Source organism: Pongo abelii, chromosome 9 (genome assembly GCF_028885655.2).
Source record: "Pongo abelii isolate AG06213 chromosome 9, NHGRI_mPonAbe1-v2.0_pri, whole genome shotgun sequence".
NCBI lineage: Eukaryota > Metazoa > Chordata > Mammalia > Primates > Hominidae > Pongo > Pongo abelii.
The window spans coordinates 20477945-20493292 of NC_071994.2; the positions used below are offsets into that span (position 1 = coordinate 20477945).

A 15348-nucleotide genomic window follows, 5' to 3' on the forward strand; every position below is an offset into this window, starting at 1 on the left:
AGGCCAAGGCGGGCGGATCATGAGGTCAGGAGATCGAGACCATCCTGGCTAACACGGTGAAACCCCATCTCTACTAAAAATACAAAAAATTAGCCAGGCGTGGGGGCGGGTGCCTATAATCCCAGCTACTCGGGAGGCTAGGCAGGAGAATGGCGTGAACCCGGGAGGCGGAGGTTGCAGTGAGCTGAAATCGTGCCACTGCATCCAGCCTGGGCGACAGAGTGAGACTCCGTCTCAAAAAAAAAAAAAAACAAAAACACCAACAACAGTAAATAAAAACACATGGACAGCTAATGAATTTGTCTGGTCCTCCAAATAAGAAGTTGAAACAGGAGAATTTGGGCTGATTTAAAGGCAAGTAGAACTGATGTAGGTCTAGAAGAAACCATCTAATGTGAAAGTCAAAGAGGAGAGCAGTACTTAATGCAGGCAGAAGAGGAATCTGGAGGCAAGGAAGCTGAGGATGTGTGACTTGTGGTGGAAGGCAAGAAATGTGCCCCGGCAATTCAGCCAGCTGCAAAAATGATTGTTTAGCCAAAGCAGCCTTGGCGCCACACACATTACACAACAAGACCACAGGGGTGCTTTCTCTGGGGAAGCTGACAACAGCGTTTGGAGCCTGTGTTTTATGAAACTGGGTTTGCCACTGAAGACTGAAGTGGAAAAGTTAATGGTTAAAAATGTCTGAATAAGGAATACACACAAGCAGAAATCTGTGTCAACTATAAAGAAAAGTTGTACTACTGGTTTCTCCCTGTCATTTTATGCTAAATAATTTTTGGCTCTTTGGGGCCTCTTCCATTATTAGAAATGAAATTTACCACTCAATAGAGAAGTAGCTATGAAGTTAACAAGTATAAGTTAGACAAAATCTCTGGTGTCAGAATGCATTTGGAATTCTGTGACTGATGTTCTAGGGAATTTTAAGATGTCACCAGGAAGGTAAGGGCTAAATATAATCCTGAAGGTTATGAATAATTACAGACTAGAAATACTATCTTCTGGACAAGCAGGCTCTCTCTTACCCCTCAAAGTAACCCCTTTGAAACAATCACCACCACTACCAAAAGGGACTGTAGCTAAATTTGGACACCATTTCATAAAGCCCATATATATACCGAATAACTACCACCACCCCAGAACCTGCTTCCCCCTACCTGGGATGGCGGGGAGGTGGAAAAAGAGGTGGTACACACTTCTTGAGAGTCTTCTACAGACGGGTATATTACTCCAGTGTCCTCACCAGCAGTTCTAAAATGAAAAGAAAGAAATAATGAATTTTATGGTGGTGGCAGTCAATTTCAGAAAGGCTATAAAAGGTGATTAGATAGAGATGGGACCTGTGCTAAGAACTATTTCACACACTTCGTACTGGCAAGAAAGGCATGTGGAGTCCTCAATAATTTCAAACATTCCAGAGAGCGGCATTCAGAGGTTTGACAATGTTTTGTTCTTGTTTTTTCATTTTTGAGACAAAGTCTCACTCTGTCACCCAGGCTAGAGTGCTGTGGCATGTCTCACTGCAGCCTTCCCAGGCTCAAGCAACCCTCCTGCTTCAGCGTCGAGTAGCTGGGACTACAGGAACGTACCACCATGCTCAGCTAACTTAATTTTTTGTAGAGACAGGGGTCTCCCTCTGTTGCCCAGGCTGGTCTTGAATTCCTAAGCTCAAGCAATTCTCCTGCCTCAGCCTCCCAAAGTGCTAGGATTACAGGTGTGAGCCACTGCGTCCAGCCTGTTTTGTTTTTTAAACCCAAACATCTTACCTGACCTATTATTTGAGAGAGCATTTTCTTTTCTTTTATTTTTTTCTAAATTGGTAGACTCACTCACACCTGTAATTCCAGCATTTTGGGAGGCCGAGGCAGGCGGATCATCTGAGGTCAGGAGCTCGAGACCAGCCTGACCAACATGGAGAAACCCCGTCTCTACTAAAAATACAAAAATTAGCCGGGTGTGATGGCGCATGCCTGTAACCCCAGCTACTCGGGAGGCTCAGGCAGGATAATTGTTTGAACACGAGAGGTGAAGGTTGTGGTGAGCCAAGATCACGCCACTGCACTCCAGCCTGGACAACAAGAGTGAAAATCCGTCTCCAAAAAAAAAAAAAAAAATTGGTAGAAACAGCGTTTCACCACGTTGCCCAGGCTGATCTCCAACTCCTGGGCTTGAGCAATCCACAGATCTCAGCTTCCCAAAGTGCCGGGATTATAGGTGTTAGCCACCATGCCTGGTCTGAGAGAGCATTTTCTTAAGCCGGGCCAGTAATGGAGCTCACATCTGGGTTTTCAAAGAATTATCACTAGTAGAGACTCCATGAAACAAGTATCTAAACCCTAAAGACAAGCCTATTCAATTTCACAGGTCTATCACATAAAGGTACTATCCTTCCTGATATACATCTAGTATAACCCCTGTTTTCTGAGTTCTAGACCTGGAGACATTTTATTCTGATATGAAACTAATGTGCCAGATGGTAACCTGAAAACCAATTAATTTGTCAAGGATATTCCACAAATCACTGCCACTCTTCTAAGGTTCTAAGTAACTTGTAACTAAGAAAAGTCTTTTTTTTTTTTGAGACAGAGTCTCACTCTGTAGCCCAGGCTGAAGTGCAGTGGCGCAATCTCGGCTCACTGCAACCTCTGCCTCCCAGGTTCAAGCAATTCTCCTGTCTCAGCCTCCTGAGTAGCTGGGATTATAGGCACGTGCTGATATGCCCAGCTAATTTTTGTATTTTTAGTAGAGATGGGGTTTCACCAAGAAAAGTCTTATCACTAACATCAAGATCCAAAATATCCCAAGAATTTTCTGAGACAGTCTGTGTATATACTAAGCCTTGGTGTACCTAAGAGGGAGCAGAAAGAAGGGAAACTGGCCCATTTGATTTCTCTCCATGTGGGGTCTCCATCAGTGGCCCCCTGCCCACTGGAGAGTGAGTGCTGAGAAAAGTGTTCTATGCGCTTGTGCAGGATGGATGCTTCTGCCTAGCTGCAGTTTGGGAGAGCACCTTTTCACATTCCTCACCTGTAATTGCAGGGGTGCATGGGAGAGGAGCTGGGATAGGGACGGTCCACAAAGTGATCAATAATAATCCCCATGATAGGTGGGGTCCTCTCAAATTGCCTGTAATACAATAAGCAGATTCCAGTATTTGTTAGAATGCCTTTCCAGCCCCCACAAAGTCCTCAGAGGGCCCCTCACCTTACATCTGTTGGCAGGCACTACCAGAGCTTTAACTATCACAATCCCTAAATATAAACCACCAATCCTACGTTCTGGACAAACTGGCTCTGGGACACTCAAATTCTCCAATCTGGCAACTGCGCTCTCTCTTTATTCTTCTGAAGGTACTGCTTTCAGCAAAGCTGAATTGTAGGTTTAGTCTTAAAGTTTAGGAGAAAAAAAACTTTAACATCTTTGGAAGAGTTCTTTTGGATTCCAGGGCTCTTCCTCACCTGGTGGACATGAATGCCAAGTTAATTCTGTAAGCACAAGAAAGAGTGATGGTGCCCACAGGGGTGCCCACTGTCCCAACACGAACTGTCTGGAAGCCTAGGAGAAGAGATACATTATTAGCTTTTTTTGCAGAGAATACTGACACTGCCCCCAGACCATCTTTCCCTGAATTATTTGGCCTATTGTGTAATCTCTGGCATTATCCACTTAGCACGTTAAGTGCAGCAGCCTTAATTTCGTGTGTGTGTGTGTGTGTGCATGTGCGTGTATATATAGGTTTCTTCCCTCTCAATGTATTCTATATTGAGCCAATATTGGCAAGGGAAATAGCACTCTATTTATAGATAAAGCTACCTTCAAAGAGATAAAATAACTGTTAGTCTTAAGGCCTGAGAAGGTTCTACTAACCAGCTCTGCAAAGGATACATCACATGCTAAAAAAGACAGTGAAGGAGCACTAGAATGTCACACAAACACTTCAGTTTAAGAAGTAACTGCCTTCCACCCAAGCTGCCACTCCACGGCTAAGTAAAGAGCCAAGACCTTGCAAGTGACACTTTCAACAAAGCTTTCCTGATTTTCTTGGTTTCATTTCCAATTTTTCAAAATTCTTGGTGTTCATCAGAACCATTTAACATCCTCATTGTAGAAAATTAGGAAAATACACAGCTTTATAAAGAGTAAGAAAGAAGACTGAGTTCCTGGAACTTTGGGAAAAATTATTTGGTTACTCTGGCAGATCAGGGGTAACCTGGACCACCTACCTGCATTCTCATCTTTTCTTTACTTGTATTATGCATGTGAAAATGACAATCTACATATTGTAACAAGTAGAAACGAAGCTCATCTCTGAAGTTAGGAGAGCTCTGAACACTACGATGTTTTTCAACCGTGATACATACCTTCTCCTAAGCCACTCAGCTGAACTTCTCCAAAATATATCCTGTATGGAAGAAAAAATAAGAAATGTTACCTGATTCTTTACTCCTAAGGGCCTCTATAGCCAAAACACCTAGAAACAAAATAAAACAAAGCCTTCCTTACTCATCTGCTCAAATACCTCTCCTGATGGAGCATTAGTAATTTCTACTACTTCAATTAAGCTACAGGCATGGAGATGTACACAGAGTGGGTTGGTTAAAAAATAAAGAAAATAAGGCCAGGCACAGTGGCTCATGCCTGTGATCCCAGCACTTTGGGAGGATCACTTGAGGCCAGGAGTTCAAGACCAATCTGGGCAACATAGCAAGACCCTGCATCGACAAAAAATAATTTTGCCAGGTGTGATGTTGCATGCCTGTAGCCACCAGATAACTGGGAGGCTGAGGTGGGAGGATCACTTAAGCCCAGGAAGTCGACACTGCAGTGAGCCAAGATTGCACCACTGCATTCCAGCCTGGGCAAAAGGATGAGACGTCTCAAAAAAAGAAATGAGGAAAATAATAATTAAGTGGAAACTGCTATTTAAGTTTCTTCTCTCTGCTACTAAAACGTATTTTAAAATTATACCTACTGAGAAATAAAAAATATATAAATAAAAGTGGCCAACAGGTCTAGGATTGCTACTAGAAGGCGTTTTTTGTTTTTTTGTTTTTTTTTTTGAGATGGAGTCTTGCTCTGTCACCCAGGCTGGAGTGCAGTGGCATGATCTCGGCTCACTGCAACCTCCAGCCTCCTGGGTTCAAGCGATTCTCCTGCCTCAGCCTCCCAAGTAGCTGGGATTACAGAAGCATGCCACCACGCCCGGCTACTGTTTTTTTTGTTTGTTTGTTTCGCTTTTTGAGACTGAGTCTCACTCTGTTGCCCTGGCTGGAGTGCAGTGGCGCGATCTCGGCTCACTGCAAGCTCCGCCTCCCAGGTTCATGCCATTCTCCTGCCTCAGCCTCCTGTGCAGCTGGACTACAGGTGCCCGCCACCACGCTCGGCTAATTTTTTGTATTTTTAGTAGAGACGGGGTTTCACCATGTTAGCCAGGATGGTTTCGATCTCTTGATCTCATGATCCGCCCATCTCAGCCTCCCAAAGTGCTGGGATCACAGGCATGAGCCACCATACCTGACCAGAATGTACTAGAGTTTGGTAAGTGGTGTTTAGTTGTGGGAAGCTCTCTTTTACATATATATAAAATATATATATATATATATATATCATTTTTAAAATAGTAGTGATGAGGTCTTGCCACGTGACCCAGGCTGGTCTGAAACTCTGGGGCTCAAGCAATCCTCCCACCTCAGCCTCCCAAAGTGCTGGGATTACAGGTGTGAGCCAACTGTGCCTGGCCATGAAGAAATCTCTAAGTAGATGACTTAACAAAGCAGGAAATCTTTTCCACCATGGAATAATTAACTAGGTAAGACTATTCTGAAAAAAAAATAAAAACATAAACATAGTGGAACCTTCCTATGATTCTCCCTGGACAGGCCAGTGTATATTAGCAAAAAGTTTGAATTCAAAATACCTAAAATCTATTTTCATATTTTTCAAGTAATATTGTTAAAATTAAATATATACATGGGTTTATTCAATAAATACTAAGCTCCAACAATGTATGAAGAAGTTTTGCTGGGTGTGGTGGCTCACGCCTGTAATCCCAGCACTTTGGGAGGCCAGGGCGGGTGGATCACGAGGTCAGGAGATTGAGACCATCCTGGCTAACATGGTGAAACCCCGTCTCTACTAAAAATACAAAAAATTAGCCAGGCGTGGTGGCGGGTGCCTGTAGTCCCAGCTACTTGGGAGGCTGAGGCAGAATGGCGTGAACCTGGGAGGCGGAGCTTGCAGTGAGCCGAGACTGCACCATTGTACTCCAGCCTGGGCGACACAGCGAGACTCCGTCTAAAAAAAAAAAAAAAAGAAGCTTCGTGGTTAGATGTTAGGAATGAAATAAGGATAAATCTGAATCCTAGGTCTTACAGACTACAGTTTTGTATGAAAAAAAAGAAATTTAGCCGGACACGGTGGCTCACGCCTGTAATCCCGGCACTCTGGGAGGCCGAGGTGGGCGGATTACTTGAGGTCAGGAGTTCAAGACCAGCCTGGCCAGCATGGTGAAACCCCATCTCTAATAAAAATACAAAAATTAGCCAGGCGTGGTGGTGCATGCCTATAATCCCAGCTACTTGGAAGGCTGAGGCACGAGAATCACTTGAACCAAGGAGGCAGAGGTTGCAATGAGCCAAAATCGTGCCACTGCACTCCAGCCTAGGTGACAGAGCAAGACTCCACCTCAAAAAAAAAAAAAAAAAAAAAGAAATGAAATGAAATGTGTATAAACATCTGAAATACAAAGCACAAAAGTACTACAGATACGACAGACAAAAGATACTAAAAAGCAGGGATCAGCAAACCTTTCTGTAAAGGACCACATGGTAAATATTTTAAGATTGTAGGCCGTATAGGCTATAACAAATACTCAGTTTTCTGTTGTATTGCAAAAGTAGCCATAGACAATATGTAAACAAAGGGGATGGCAGTGTCCTAAAAAAACTTTTTTTATAAAAACAAGCAGATGGTCGGCTGACCATAGTTTAGTGACTCCTGCCATAAAGTAATATAGGAACAATGTTAATAAAGTGTTGGTAAAAGAGATCTTGCTAAGTAAATACCCTTTAAGGCCTTTAACAAAAAGGTGAGACTTAGGCAGTTCACTATTCATGTGAATACTGATACGGTGCTTAAAATCTGCTAAACTTTTTCTTGGCTATGTGTATTTTTTTGAGACAGAGTTTCGCTCTGTCACCCAGGCTGGAGTGCAGTGGTGTGATCATGGCTCACTGAAGCCTTGACCTTCTGGACCCAAGCAATCCCCCCTCAGCCTCCTGAGTAGCTGGGACTACAGATGCGAACGACCACACCTGGCTAATTTTTTAAATTTTTAGTAGAGACAAGGTATCACTATGTTGCCCAGGCTGGTCCTGAACTCCTGACCTCAGGTGATCCTCCTGCCTCGGCCTCCCAAAGTGCTGGGATTATAGGCGTGAGCCACTACACCTGGTCAAGACTATTCTTTAATGGTATCAGGCTGTTAACCTTCTAACAATAGTATAAAAAGCAGGTGGAAAAGCCAAGTCTACCTCTGAGATCACCCACATCTCTAGATCTAAGCTACAGTTATTTGTATCCAAAAGCACTCCTAAATGATCAACATCCTGTGAGCAGTACTAGTTTCTTTGGGTTTTTTTCAGATACAGTATAGCCCTGTCACCCAGGCTGGAGTGCAGTGGTGTGATCTTGGTTCCCTGCAACCTCCGCCTCTGGGGTTCAAGTGATTCTCGTGCCTCAGTCTCCCGAGTAGCTGCGATTACAGGAGCGTGCCACCCTGCCCAGCTAATTTTTTGTATTTTTAGTAGAGACAGTGTTTCGCTATGTTGGTCAGGCTTGTCTCGAACTCCTATCCTCAAGTGACCACCTACCTCAGCCTCTCAAAGTGCTGGGATTACAGGAATGCATCCGGCCCCTGTGAGCAATAATGATTACTCCAGAGACACATGATAAAGGAACACTTTAAACACTGGTATGAAAAGGACTACCAGTCCTAGGTAACTAAGCCGATGATTTTAGTAGGGTATCGTTCTAATATATCTCAATAAAAGTCTAGCAATTTTCAAATAAAACAACTTGAAATCAGAATACTACAGAGAAGACAGCAAAAATTTATTAAAGACCTAGAAAAATAGACATGGTTAGGCTTGCTAGGATATTGCTAAGAAAGTTAAAGGAAATGACAACTATTCTCAGGTACTGGATTATTTCAACAGAACTAGATAAGTCTCTCCTCCTTTGGTCCCTCTATCTTGCTATACTATTTGTCTAAAAATCAGCTCTACACATGTAAGGCAAAGGCTTAAACCAATGGCTTATCACTAAATACACAAGAAAGGCGTCTTTGGTAGATTTGGGACCCCAGCATTCCAAGCTCTTCTCTCACACTTTGCTACATACCCTCTACTCCACCACTCCGGTTCATCTGACAATCTGAGCAGAGCTCTTACCCTGCCCTCCACTTTGTGCCTTGCTAGCTGCTGAACTCTCCATCTGGAATAATTATTCTCCCTCACTTCTACCAGCTCAAATTCTCTTTCCCTAATAGGCCAGCTTGAATGCTACTTCCTCCATAAGACCTGCACTGTTTACCAACCAGAACAAATTTTATCTTTCTATATTCTCTCAGTACCTTTTTTTCCTGATTCTGGTTTGCAGTTTTCAAATCCTGCTTTTTAAAAATAATTATACATGTATCAAATTGTTTCCCTCACTATATTAAACCACCTCTAATGCTGGGCCTCTGTACAGTTCTTCAGTTCTCCTGGCACAATGCTTGCACTAAGAAGGTGCTCAATAAATGTGCTGAGGTGAAATGCTCCAAGGAAAATACTCTGTTGACCAGTTCTTTATATCCACAGACAACTAATTAAAAACTTAAACTGAGTTAACAGTTTGTTAGATAAAGTTTTAATTTAACCCTGGAATACAGAAAACTGTGGAATCTTCCCAGTATAGACTGTTTTTTAAAGTCTTTACTTCCATGCCAGGCACCGTGGCTCACACCTTGTAATCCCAGCACTTTGGGAGGCTGAGGCAGGCGGATCACAAGGTCAGGAGTTCGAGACCAGCCTGGCCAATGTGATGAAACCCTGTCTGTACTAAAAATACAAAAATTAGCTGGGCGTGGTGGCGGGTGCCTGTAGTCCCATCTACTCGGGAGGCTAAGGCAGGAGAATCACTTGAACCTGGGAGGCAGAAGCTGCAATGGGCCAAGATCGCGCTATTGCACTCTAACCTGGGCGATGGGGCGGGACTCTGTCTCTAAATAAATAAAACTCTTGACTTCCTTCCCTAGCTGTAAGATGTTTATCACTAGGACCTCAACATCCATTCCACAGGAATTATGATTGTGCATATAGAAAAGGATAATAAACCTGGTGGCTTTGGAAGGGTGAGGTTCATAAGGCAGGCTGGATAGTGATCATATGAAAGCGACAGCATCAATAATCCAACAAACCAACCAACTGTCCAAAACATCATCACAGAACATCTAAATGCCAGACAATGTGCAAAGTGAGGAGGTTGATGAGTGAATCAAGATGACCATCTATGCTGTTTACCTGTATAATATGACATATTCATGCCCTTGTTTTCTGGAGAGCCTATAGGCTGGTGTCACCCTAGTTATAGCAAGAAGAGACTTCAGCAGCAATGACAGTCTGTTGTACACCGTGTAGGAAACTTTGATTTCTTTATCACACCTGCCAGGCACAAAGATACGGTCAGCATTCTTCTATTTAGTGCTGGAGCTACACAAGACCAAATTTATTATTAAGACATGTTCTGACTAACCAGAGAACTCTAATTACACCTTTATCAACAGATTATTGAGGTAAGCCAATGTTTTACTTTCTCATGTACTAGACACAGGCAAATGAGCACAAAAGGCACCCAATATATTTTTTTCTAGCTTCAAAGTGGTTTTTTTTTTTTTTAAAGAAATAAAGCAGCATATCTGAAAGCATATAAATAAATAAATACTGCAATTATATACACTGAAGGTGCAAACATGTACTATCCTATGAGCTGTCTACCTCGATAATCTAACAGAAGTCTGCAGAAAAGTCAGCTTGGCTCTAAAATTTTGGGCCATAACCTGGCAATTGCATTTACTCAATAAAGAATATTAATGTCCACCACATATACTTATCACTAAGATTTTTCTTTTGATGTGTTGATATTTCCTCAATTTTCCTATATACTCTTGTTGAAAACTGAAGCTTCAGGCAGGAGGTAAGCTAATCTGCCTTGAAAGAAGAAAATGGGGAAAGGAAATAACATGCATTTCCAATCCATGACCCATACAGTCTGTAAAAAGGAGCAGGGAGGGGAAATCTTATTGGATGGCTGCCACACAGAAAACAGACAAAACAGAGTAGTCATATTACAAGAGCTCACAAGGGATTTAATCAGAGAACTAGCTGTACTCTGGGAAAACAACAAAGCCTTTTCAGCCTTCTCTGCTGCTCCTTTCCCTGTAGTATCTGAGTCTCTCTGGACTGATGTTCCCTCTGAAGGTCATCTCTGTGTCTAGGCTGGAAGCCAAGGATGAAGCAAATTGTAGCAAAGACCTATTGGCTTTAAGTGGTCAGAATGCCCTCCCTGACTCTGAAAACAAAGCCCTGCTTTTCACATGATGTCATCTACTTTATCCTCAGCAACCACAACCAAGGACCCTAAGACGCAGCACTTACTTTTCATTCATTTCAAGACACCATATTTCCAGCTCCATGGAATCTCCCTGTAGAAAGGACAAATTTAAAATATTTGTTTAAAAAATTTTTAATTTCAAAGCATTACAGTCACTATAAAAATATTAAAAGGTATAGATAAGCAAAAAGAAAAAAATGGATATCAACTTATAATCGAACAAGCCTCTTCTCTAAATAAAAGGACAATCACAGTCTATATGCTATTTTGATGACTTGCTTTTTCTTAATAAATATGTCATGGAATTTTCCTTATAATTAAAAATTCTAAATCATTTAAAATGGTTCCACAGTATCCCACCATATGACTATCATTTTATCCAACCAGTCCTCCAATTCTTAGACATAAAGGTTGTTTCTCTTTTTTTTTTTTTGAAGACAGAGTCTCACTCTGTCGCCCAGGCTGGAGTGCAGTGGCGCGATCTGGGCTCACTGCAAGCTCTGCCTCCAGAGTTCACCCCATTCTCCTGCCTCAGCCTCCCAAATAGCTGGGACTATAGGCGCCTGCCATCCCAGCCATCTAATTTTTTGTATTTTTAGTAGAGACGGGGTTTCACACGTTAGCCAGGATGGTCTGGATCTCCTGACCTTATGATCTGCCTGCCTCGGCATCCCAAAGTGCTGGGACTGCAGGCGTGAGCCACTGTGCCTGGCTAAGGTTGTTTCTTTATTCTTTTTTTTGGGTATCTTCATCTCAGTGTGAAAATAAAGGTTGTTTCTAATTTTCATTACTGCAAATATTGTGATAAACAACCTTGAGACTAAAACTTCTCCCACAAACTCAATTAATTTCTTTGGGAAAATTTTCAGAATTACAATTGCTGGGCCAGGCATGGTGGCTCATGCCTCTAATCCCAGCACTTTGGGAGTTGTACTAAAAATACAAAAATTAGCTGGGTGTTGTAGCGGGTGCCTGTAGTCCCAGCTACTCGGGAGGCTGAGGCAGGAGAATCGCTTGAACCAGGCTGAGGCAAGAGAATTGCTTGAACCCAGGAGGGGGAGGTTGCAGTGAGCCAAGATCGTGCCACTGCACTCCAGCCTGGGCAACAGAGCAGAAAAAAAAAGTGCTAGTGGGGGTGGGGTTAAGTAATTTGGCTGAAGTCACTCAGCTGGGATTGAACTTGGCTCTGTGTAGCTCCAAATTCTATTTACCTTTCATTATACCATACAGCCTTATAATCTATTACTGAAAATACATTGAAACAGTATCTGCATCAATCCTAATGTGAAATAAGGCAAGCAAAAACATTTTTAAAAACTCACAATACAGGCTGGGCAAAGTGGCTCACTCCTATAATCCTGGCACTTCTGGAGTGTGAGGCAGGAGGATCAATTCAGGCCAGGAGTTTGAAGCTGCAGTGAGCTATAAGCAGAACTGCACTCCAGTCTGGGCAGTACAGGGAGACCCTGTCTCTACAAAAAATTTTTTTTTTAAACATTAGCCATGTGTAGTGGTGCATGCCTATACTCCCAGCTACTTGGAAAGGCTGAGGTGGGAGGATCCCCTGAACCTAGGAATTTGAGGCTGCAGTGAGCCATGACTGCGCCACTGCACTCCAGCCTGGGTGACAGAGTGAGACCCAGTCTCAAAACAACAGCCGGCTGAGCATGGTGGCTCAGGCCTGTAATCTTAGCACTTTGGGAGGCCCACGCAGGTGGATCACCGGAAGTCAGGAGTTCGAGACCAGCCTGGCCAACATGGTGAAACCCCGTCTCTACAAAAAATACAAAAAATAGCCAGGCATGGGGGCATGCACCTGTAATCCCAGCTACTCGGGAGGCTGAGGCATGAGAATCGCTTGAACCCGGGAGGCAGAGGTTGCAGTGAGCTGAGATTGTGCCACTGTGCCTCAACCTAGGTGACTCTGTCTCAAAAAAAAAAAAAAACAAAAACCCAAAAAGCAACAACCACCACCACCCAGCAAGTCACACTCTAGAAACAAATATAAACAAAGCAGCATAGGAAGTCTAAGTAAAGACTGCAGTTATATCTCCCATTAAAAGGTGGAAAGTTTCTAGAGCACGTGAGTCTTGAAGGATGAGCAGAAGTATGTCATGTGAACAAGAGGGTAAAAAGCCTATACCAAGTGGTTGGAATAATAAGTTCAAAAACCACGACCCCTGTAATCCCAGCACTCGAGAGACTGAGGCAGGCGGATTGCTTGAGCTCAGGAGTTTGAGACCAGCCTGGGCAACATGGTGAAACCCCATCTCTACAAAAAATACAAAAACTAGCTGGGCATGGTGGTGCATGCCTATAGTCTCAGCTACTCAGGAGGCTGAGGTGGGAGGACTGTTTGAGCCTAGGAGGTCGAGGCTGCAATGAGCCATGATTGTGCCACTGCACTCCAGCCTGGGTAACTGAGCAAGACCCTGTCTCAAAAAACAAAACAGGCCAGGCGCAGTAGCTCACGCCTGTAATCCCAGCACTTTAGGAGGCCGAAAGTGGGCGGATTACCTGAGGTCAGGAGTTCAAGACCAGTCTGGCCAAAATGGCAAAACCCTGTCTCTACTGAAAATACAAAAACTAGCCAGGCATGGTGGCAGGTGCCTGTAATCCAAGCCACTTGGGAGGCTAAAGCAGGAGACTCGCTTGAATCCAGGAAGCGGAGGCTGGAGTGAGTGAAGATCGTGCCACTGCACTCCAGCCTGGGCAACAAGAGTGAAACTCTGTCTCAAAAAAATAAAAATAAATAAAAACAAAAAACAGCGTGGGCGCGGTGGCTCACCCTTGTAATCCCAGCACTTTGGGAGGCCAATGCGGGCAGATCACAAGGTCAGGAATTAGAGATCAGCCTGACTTAACATGGTGAAACCTTGTCTCTACTAAAAATACAAAAATTAGCCAGGCATGGTGGCATGTACCTGTAATCCCAGCTACTCAGGAGGCTGAGGCAGAAGAATCACTTGATCCTGGGAGGCAGAGGTTGCAGTGAGCCAAGATCGCTCCACTGCACTCCAGCCTGGGCGACAGATCGAGACTCAGTCTCAAAAAAACAAAACAAAACAAACAAACAAAAAAGAACAAAAAAAACCATGACCACCTCAGAGAATGATAAGAATGTCAGAGAGGAAAGGGGCAGGAATAAGACTGAGAAATGAACTGGATTCAGAGTGTGAGGAGCCTTGAGTGCTAAATGAAGACACCAACCTGGCTACAGCCTTACCTCAGAAGTCTTAAGTGAAATCTCCACACACATGGACCTCCCGACCGCAGGCAGTTGCCCTGCCAGTGCCTTCTTTGCCTCATGTGTAACCTCTGGGATGTCTTTGATTGCTAAGTTGAACTGGAAAACAAAAGGGACTTTTGCATGAAACACTCACAGGAACATTATGGAAAAAGAAATTAGTGTATGCTGGGTAATGCAAGTATTGCTGTGGCTGATTAAGGAAGACAATTCATTCACTTCTCCCTTCCCCATAAGGGATAATCCTGCATCAAAGCCCCAAATCTCAAGTTGAAAAAGGTAATTATCATTACAAAAATTAGCCAAGATACAATTTTTATCTTACAAGGACTAAGCTTTTCATCTATCACAGCAGAAAGTTAAGAACCAAATAAATTCAGGATTAACATACAATAAGAACAACCTTTTCAATTAAATGGATCAAATGGAATTAGATATTTTACTGTTATTTATAATACTATAAATGGTATTACTTATTATTGCACTTGAGAACTTTACACATTCCTTGTGACAAACACTACAGTATACACTTTAGTAAATAATAGAATTTTACCCAATCTGAACCCGTTGGAGAAGATGATGAACGAGTGCAAATCTTTTCACCAAGCCGAGCCTGGACAATCACTTGGACAGTCTAAAAAAAAAAAAAAAACACACAAAAGAAATCCTCAAATGATGAAAAGTCTTAAACTAATCTGGCTCCTGATCAGGGTTAAAATCCTCCCAATACAGAGTTTAAAAGATGACAATTAATCATAAGTATACTTTGGGAAACAGTATAATTTTAATTTTTGAAAACAGATGGGAAAAACACTACATACAAAAAATTTTATAAACATTCCTGAGTGTACAGTGTCAACCAGTGAAAGGAATTACAGGATGAGGCTTGCAAACTGTAATATTCTCATATGGCAGAAGGAAAGCTGAGCATGGTGGCTATGATGTTCATAAAGAAACGTGTCCAACTGTGGTTTTAAATATTCCCTGCCACAAACTTGTAACACCATGGTAGATTTAAAACAAAAATTCCACAATTATTCATATCATTTGGCCCATATGGCAAAAGTCTTCCACATAATTTTACAACTAAAATCAACTACATGGATTGTTCTAGCATGGCAATGGTTGAGAGGAGTGACATAGGTAGAAATGATTTTTAGATTTAGGAAAATATGGCATTCAAAATTCAATTTTAATTCCTCATTTACCAGGAAGGGAAGAATATACAAAAGTTGAACATTTCAGGATTAGTTGAAACTTAAGGAAAGATGACCAAAATGCTGCCCATTCCAGCTGACGGTCTTCGTTCCCACCCAAAGGGAACATACTGTGCCAATAACCTGGCATAACAGTTTGACATTTCTGCAAACAGGCTTGCAAAAAAAAAAAAAATTTTTTTTTGAACAAGTAGCTGTGGAAAATTGGAAGCTACATTTTAGCTACACCCC

The 15348-nt window shown here is 42.6% G+C and overlaps 1 protein-coding gene across 50 annotated transcripts in view; it reads right to left on the minus strand.

Annotated features, from left to right (window-relative positions):
* The window catches only part of ATG13 (autophagy related 13), a 58210-nt gene that overhangs the window by 12531 nt on the left and 30331 nt on the right, over nt 1-15348 (minus strand). For all 50 annotated transcript variants that reach the window (XR_010141657.1, XR_010141661.1, XR_010141651.1 and 47 more), the window contains 8 exon segments: nt 14454-14534; nt 13880-13999; nt 10698-10744; nt 9564-9704; nt 4362-4402; nt 3459-3555; nt 3028-3126; nt 1158-1251 (listed from right to left, as the gene is read on the minus strand). Coding sequence is in view for 36 of the 50 variants with exons in the window: in NM_001131462.2 (NP_001124934.1) it covers nt 1158-1251; nt 3028-3126; nt 3459-3555; nt 4362-4402; nt 9564-9704; nt 10698-10744; nt 13880-13999; nt 14454-14534 (720 nt within the window). In the remaining 14 variants the exon portion in view is untranslated.